The 7,175-nt window shown below is 39.3% G+C and overlaps 1 protein-coding gene across 1 annotated transcript; it reads right to left on the bottom strand.

The window, feature by feature from the left end:
- Positions 1–912: 912 nt before the first annotated feature.
- On the bottom strand, positions 913–6,179 carry DSPP (dentin sialophosphoprotein). Its single transcript, XM_037150025.2, has 4 exons — positions 6,129–6,179; positions 4,991–5,077; positions 3,856–4,854; positions 913–3,378 (listed from the first exon to the last, which is right to left on the bottom strand). The coding sequence occupies exons 1-4, from the start codon at positions 6,177–6,179 to the stop codon at positions 913–915; spliced, it is 3,603 nt and encodes a 1,200-aa protein (XP_037005920.2).
- Positions 6,180–7,175: the final 996 nt, after the last annotated feature.

The raw sequence follows: 7,175 nt of genomic DNA, 5'->3' as shown, positions 1-7,175 counted from the left end.
GAACCAAGTTTGAATTGGTGAGACTGAGGCAGAAAACAACTTTTTCACTTCACAGAGTTCAAAAATTGAACACCTGCCCCCCTGAGTTCCCATTCATGTCTTCATTTATTTATTACTATTTGGAGAGTGGCTAGTGGCAGTAAGACACTGATCTAAGCACTGCATCAGATTTGTCAATAGTTTCAGGCACTTTATGCTAAATTTCCAGTGGTTTTCAGGGATGTGATACTACATGTCAGATTTTGTTTAAATCAGCCTCTGAAGTCTTCTCTAACACTCTTTAGAATTTTCCTAATTTGGAATTACTCCATTCAATAATTACAAAGATTATTCCCATGGTCCAGAAAGGTTAAATTATTGCTGCTTTTTTTATGTTACAGGTGCATTTCCTAGAACAAGTAAATGAATCAGTAGTCAAGCGGATATAGTTGCAGCATCTTTTACTCAGCAGTGACCATCTATTCAGAACATGTAATTACTCAAAAGATTAAGGCAAAGCCACAAGCTGTTTGTGTGTTTGTTTACTTGCCACATTCTCTAAAGCACTTGGTATTTCAATTGAAGTTGTCATGCTCTACGTGATTACTTGAGGTTTCTGTGTAAAGTATTAAAGAATATTTTAATCGTCCTTTTATATTTAGTTTATACTTAACTTTATGTTTAGATTTACACTTTTAGCAAAATATTTTCAGAATATATTTTAACACACATGTACAAAACGTCGAACATTTGGATCCTTTCTCTGAGGGAATTGAGGCTTGGACTGAATGCACCAGTTTGACTTAATTCCCTTTGTTTTCTGTGAATGCGTATCTTCTGTTTATTTCTCCTCTCTCATTTTCTTGGAAATCTTTATTTCCTATCACTCACCATAATTTTCATAAAAGAAATATTGTGGGGTTTTCTTTTATTCTAGTCATCACTAGTTGAGTGATTACTGTCACTGCCTTCACTGTCACTATCACTGTCACTGTCACTCCCATTGTTCTTGCCATTATCAGACTTGCTCTTACTGGCACTTTCATCACTGTTGTCAGATGCACTGTCGCTGCTTTCACTGCTGTTACTGCTGTGACTGTTTGATTTGCTGTCACTACTGTCACTGCTGTCACTACTGTCTGATTTGCTGTCACTACTGTCACTGCTGTCACTACTATCTGATTTGCTGTCACTGCTATCTGATTTACTGTCACTGCTGTCACTACTATCTGATTTGCTGTCACTACTGTCACTGCTGTCGCTGCTGTCACTGCTGTCACTACTATCTGATTTGCTGTCACTGCTGTCGCTGCTGTCACTGCTATCTGATTTACTGTCACTGCTGTCACTACTGTCACTATCTGATTTACTGTCACTGCTGTCACTGCTATCTGATTTGCTGTCACTACTGTCACTGCTATCTGATTTGCTGTCACTGCTGTCACTGCTGTCACTACTGTCACTGCTATCTGATTTACTGTCACTGCTGTCACTGCTGTCACTACTATCTGATTTGCTGTCACTACTGTCACTGCTATCTGATTTGCTGTCACTGCTGTCACTGCTGTCACTACTGTCACTACTGTCACTGCTATCTGATTTACTGTCGCTGCTGTCACTACTGTCACTGCTATCTGATTTGCTGTCACTGCTGTCACTACTATCTGATTTGCTGTCACTGCTGTCACTGCTGTCACTGCTGTCACTACTATCTGATTTGCTGTCACTGCTGTCACTACTGTCACTGCTATCTGATTTACTGTCGCTGCTGTCACTACTGTCACTGCTGTCACTGCTGTCACTGCTATCTGATTTACTGTCACTGCTGTCACTGCTATCTGATTTGCTGTCACTGCTGTCACTACTGTCACTGCTATCTGATTTGCTGTCACTGCTGTCACTACTGTCACTGCTATTTGATTTGCTGTCACTGCTGTCACTACTGTCACTGCTATCTGATTTACTGTCGCTGCTGTCACTACTGTCACTGCTGTCACTACTGTCACTGCTATCTGATTTACTTTCACTGCTGTCACTGCTATCTGATTTGCTGTCACTACTGTCACTGCTGTCACTACTGTCACTGCTATCTGATTTGCTGTCACTGCTGTCACTGCTATCTGATTTGCTGTCACTGCTGTCACTACTGTCACTGCTATCTGATTTGCTGTCACTGCTGTCACTGCTGTCACTACTGTCACTGCTATCTGATTTGCTGTCACTGCTGTCACTGCTATCTGATTTGCTGTCACTGCTGTCACTACTGTCACTGCTATCTGATTTGCTGTCACTGCTGTCACTGCTGTCACTACTGTCACTGCTATCTGATTTGCTGTCACTGCTGTCACTGCTATCTGATTTGCTGTCACTGCTGTCACTACTGTCACTGCTATCTGATTTGCTGTCACTGCTGTCACTGCTGTCACTACTGTCACTGCTATCTGATTTGCTGTCACTGCTGTCACTGCTATCTGATTTGCTGTCACTGCTGTCACTACTGTCACTGCTATCTGATTTACTGTCGCTGCTGTCACTGCTGTCACTGCTGTCACTACTGTCACTGCTGTCACTACTATCTGATTTACTGTCACTGCTGTCACTGCTGTCGCTGCTGTCACTACTGTCACTGCTGTCACTACTGTCACTGCTATCTGATTTACTTTCACTGCTGTCACTGCTATCTGATTTACTGTCACTACTGTCACTGCTGTCACTGCTATCACTACTGTCACTGCTGTCACTACTATCTGATTTACTGTCACTGCTGTCACTGCTGTTGCTGCTGTCACTACTGTCACTGCTATCTGATTTACTGTCACTACTGTCGCTGCTGTCACTACTGTCACTGCTGTCACTACCCGATTTGCTGTCACTGCTGTCTGATTTATCTTTGCTGCTGTCTGATTTGCTATCATCACTCTCATCATTACCATTGCCATTACTGTCACTATAATTAGCATCTGATGTGCTGTCATTTTCAGCATCTTTTTCTCCTTTTGAGTCACTGTCATTGTCATTATCTTTTGATTCAACTGAGTTATAAGATATATCTCCTTGGTTACTGCTATTATTGTCACCTTCAGAATTGGCATCATCATTGCCATTAGACTCATCACTGCTACTGGGATCATCTCCTTGCATGGATTCATCATTAAACTCATAACTATCATATCCATCACTGTTACTGTCACTACCTGTTCTGCTGTGTCCAACATTACTTCCAGGTTCTGAGTTCTGGCCAGGCCCTGGCATGTTGTCAACCTCTCCTTGTGTCTTAACATTTCCATTGCCCACAATTATTCCATGTTGTGCTTTGCTCTCTTTCTCTTTGTTGACTTTCCCAGCTTCTTTGGTAATATTGTTTCTGTTGCCACTGCTGGGAACTTCAATGTCTGTTCTCTGTGGAAAAATGAATAAAGGCATGGTTACTTAGTGAAAGTTACACTGCAAAATTGCATTGATATGAAGACTGACTGAGGAAAGTGACCAGAGAAACAGAAGTTCAACTTCCGGGAGTCCAGAAACAACTGTTTGAGCAAATGTGTGTTATTCAGCACTTGAAAGTTCTCTAGTGTTTAGATTACACAACAACCCACTCACTTTTTTACCCAGTAGGAATTTTGATAAACCATTACATGGTACAGCCATTTTTTAACATAAGACTTTTCCAGAACTATAACCAAATTTTCAAAAATGTCTAATTTTTAAAATTGTTTTATATCAAAGTCAGGTAAGGACTCTGGCTTTCCCATTCAATGCTCAAAAAATTTAGATGCAAAAAATACACAAATATCTGTCATGATTTTTTTATGATACCATTAGTGGGGTGGAAGGGAAATTTTAAACTATCATTTAAAATCAGCTTCACAAACTAACCTTATTTTGGCTCCTCCCATTAGTATTTGGTTCTGGTTCTTTGGTAATTCCATTTTCCACATCATTGTTTTCTCTGTGATTGGGTTTTTGGGTGTTCTCTATTCTTTTGCTATCATTTCCTTCTGGAATACCATCGGAATCCTCTTCACTCTTGGAGGCATTGTTTCCATCCATGCGCTGGGCATCTTCTTCATCAGCAGCATCATCATCTTCACTACTAATTGAATTTTGACCTAAGCTATTATCATTGTCATCTTCTTTTCCATGACCCTGACCCTCCTGGCCCTTACTATTATCAGTGTCCTTTTTTCCATTTCCTGTTTCTTCACCTTCATTATCACCAGAGCCCTTGTCTTCATCCTCATCTTCTCCATCCCCACTGGGACTCCCATCAGGATTATCCAGGCCAGCATCCTCTCTATTGCCGACTCCACTTCCCCCTGGTATTTCTCCTGCCTCCTCATGACCATTTCTCTCACTTTCTTTCTGAGGTGTTACTTCACATGTGGCACCCTCATTTCTACAGGAATCCCCATTTGTTTCATCCTCACGGCCTGTACTGTTACTGCTTCCAGCAACTTGATGTGCATCTTTTTCAAAAACAGTGGCATTCTCACTCTGACTGGCATCTTCAACAGTCCTGTTCTTTGAATTCTTATCATTATTTTCATTAATATCGTTCCCATTTGCTGCTCCTGTATTGTCAATAATGCTTACTTGTCCCCTAAGACCATTGGCGGTGGTGCTCTCTTCCTTTCCATGTAACCCAGCATGACCATATGTTTCTGGTCTTCCTGTGCCCCCATTCTGATCCTCAGGATGCTTTTCTTCATTTACTAACATGGAATGTGTAGAAGAACTTCTCCCTCCTACATCTGCCCACTCAGAACAATTTCTCTCTACTTTGTAACCATCTTTGGTATACTGTTGCCTTCCCATTTCTCTTTCATGCATGGGGACACCACTCTCTTTGGTGGTATCATTAGCATTTAGCTCATCCTGAAAATAAATCAAAATAAATTGTGAATATCATCTTGAAGTAACATAAACTGAAAAGATAAGCATCAATTTTTTGGAAGGTAATGGAAACTTAAAAAAAAAAAAACACTTTAGAACCACATTTTATATCCTATACCTGTATTGGCACTTTTGATTTTGCTGGGAGATTTAAATTCACAGATTCGCCAACAGCATATCTCTCCAATGGCTTGATCTGAGGAACCTAACAAAATTGAAAACATTCTTATTTTGTGCACATCCACATGCACAGACCACAGACACACATTTTCCCTAAATAAAGAAAAAAAGATATAGCACAAAGGCCAAAGTATGCTTTAATCAGGTAGAAAGAAAAATGACTTTCTACAGAGCTGATGTGGGGTTTAATCTGGCATACAGATATTTTTTCACAACAGTGTTACCAATTTTATTGAAGAATTAACCAGACCATTTATCTCAACTACAGAAGAGGAACAGTCTTTTCTAAAGATGAAAAGATAGACTTTTGATATTTCTGTATAGTAAGCCTTTTGCAAAGTACCAGACCCCACTAGGGATAAACACACCCAAAGCCTCTAGAACAGTTGGTATGACCAGAGCCAGTGCATAAGAAAATCAAGTAGCAGGCTACTTCTGTGTTCTCAAGAGCACATTTGAAATAGCTGAGAAAATTCTCAACTATATAAATACCAAATGGTTTGGTATTATGAAAACACATCAAAATGTTAACCATAGCAGCTGGCTAATAAAATTATATATAAATGGTTGTATTTTGTTAATTATTCTTTGTTGGTGTTTATCTGTATATTCCAAATTTCCTACAGTGAGCATATAAAAAATTATGTTTCTGAGTAAAATATTAGTTTTCTCTGATGTAAAAAAATGTTCTCTTTTTTCTTATTTTTCTTTCTTGAAAACTTCCTAAAGAATACAGGCTCACTGATACTGGAGTGAAGTTCAGAACACATGAGCAAAGATGAACAAAATCTTCATGATTTCTGAGCATTGAATGTAAATTGATCTCAGTGAATTTTAAATAAGAATCTTTCTGAATAACATGAATTTTGATTGGAGAAATGGGAGCATGAATTTGAAGTCATGTTTGGTTTTGGGGAGACCCCAGAGTTATCTTGTCAAGTCTTTCATGCAAATCTAAATGTTTAGGTTCAGTTTATGCACAGACACATAGTCATACATATGTGTGTGTATACACACACACACACACACACACACATATATATATATATAAATTTTTTTAAGGAAGGCATACTTACTGGAATGGCCCATGTTGCTGCCCAAATGCAAAAATATATGATTATCCTCATTTTCTTTAGAAATATTAGTTAATGGCTGTTTTTAAAAAAAGAATGGCACAACATTACTTATAAAGCAAAAGATAATAACTACAGTAATATAATATTTGGTTTGTAAGCATTTGCTTTTCTCCTGGACAAGGAATATTTATCAAATATGAGAAGGTGGCTGTCAAGACTCAATGTTCCTGATACCTGGACTGTTTGTGGAGGTGTGCGGGGCGTCATTAGACTCAGCACCGATGTAGCCACCTAGACTTTGTCTCTGCCAGGAAAGGGAAACAGCCATGCAGCTACAAATTCATAATCATAATTTTGTCCTTCCACTATTCTTAATGGTAATAATCTCTCTTGTGAATAGTTTTTTTTATTTTAAAGATTTATTTATCTATTTTTAAACAGAGGAGGGGGGAGGGAGAGGGAAAGAGAGGGATGGAACATCAATGTGTAGTTGCCTCTCGCACATCACTACTGAGGATCTGGTCTGAGAATCAGGCATGTGCTCTGACTGAGAATCAAACTGCTGACCCTTTGGTTTGCAGGCTGGCACCCAGTCCACCAAGACACACCAGCCAGGGCTCTTCTGAATAGTTTAAATCAAGAGTTAACTAATTGTGCTAAGATTGTGCCAAGATTGTGCCTAAAAGATGAAATACTTACCATCCCCTCTCCAAATTCATACAATTGGGCTATTATAGATTGTAAGGGACAGATGTGAGGGAGCCTAAATTAATGGAAAGAACATAGAGTTTGGGTTTACAGACATGGGTTTGAATTCTACTTTTGTTACTTGATGTGTGAGTTGGAGAAATTTAAGCACTATATTAAGCCTGTTTCCTCCATCTGGGATAATAATAATAATAATTCCTGCATTTCAGAGTCTTCCCTACTATCTCAGTAGAAAAATCTCTGAGAAGTCTTTTCTGACTCCATTTCAGAGGGTCTCTTTCTGTCTATCTCTCTCTCTCTCTCTCCACCCAGCAGCTCTGTACACCTCACTGGTAACAT

Source organism: Artibeus jamaicensis, unplaced genomic scaffold, assembly GCF_021234435.1.
Source record: "Artibeus jamaicensis isolate MK-2021 breed Jamaican fruit bat unplaced genomic scaffold, CSHL_Jam_final contig_452, whole genome shotgun sequence".
Lineage (NCBI taxonomy): Eukaryota > Metazoa > Chordata > Mammalia > Chiroptera > Phyllostomidae > Artibeus > Artibeus jamaicensis.
Note: the sequence above shows the minus strand (reverse complement) of the source record. Positions and strands in the feature narration are given on the sequence as shown.

Excerpts from the sequence above, each read along its gene's own strand:
- DSPP (XM_037150025.2), bottom strand. The coding sequence starts at position 6,179 with ATGAGGATAATCATATATTTTTGCATTTGGGCAGCAACATGGGCCATT. Across the intron at positions 4,855-4,990 it reads AATCAAAAGTGCCAATACAG|GATGAGCTAAATGCTAATGA; the intron begins GTATAGGATATA and ends ATTTATTTTCAG. Across the intron at positions 3,379-3,855 it reads ATGGGAGGAGCCAAAATAAG|AGAACAGACATTGAAGTTCC; the intron begins GTTAGTTTGTGA and ends ATTTTTCCACAG.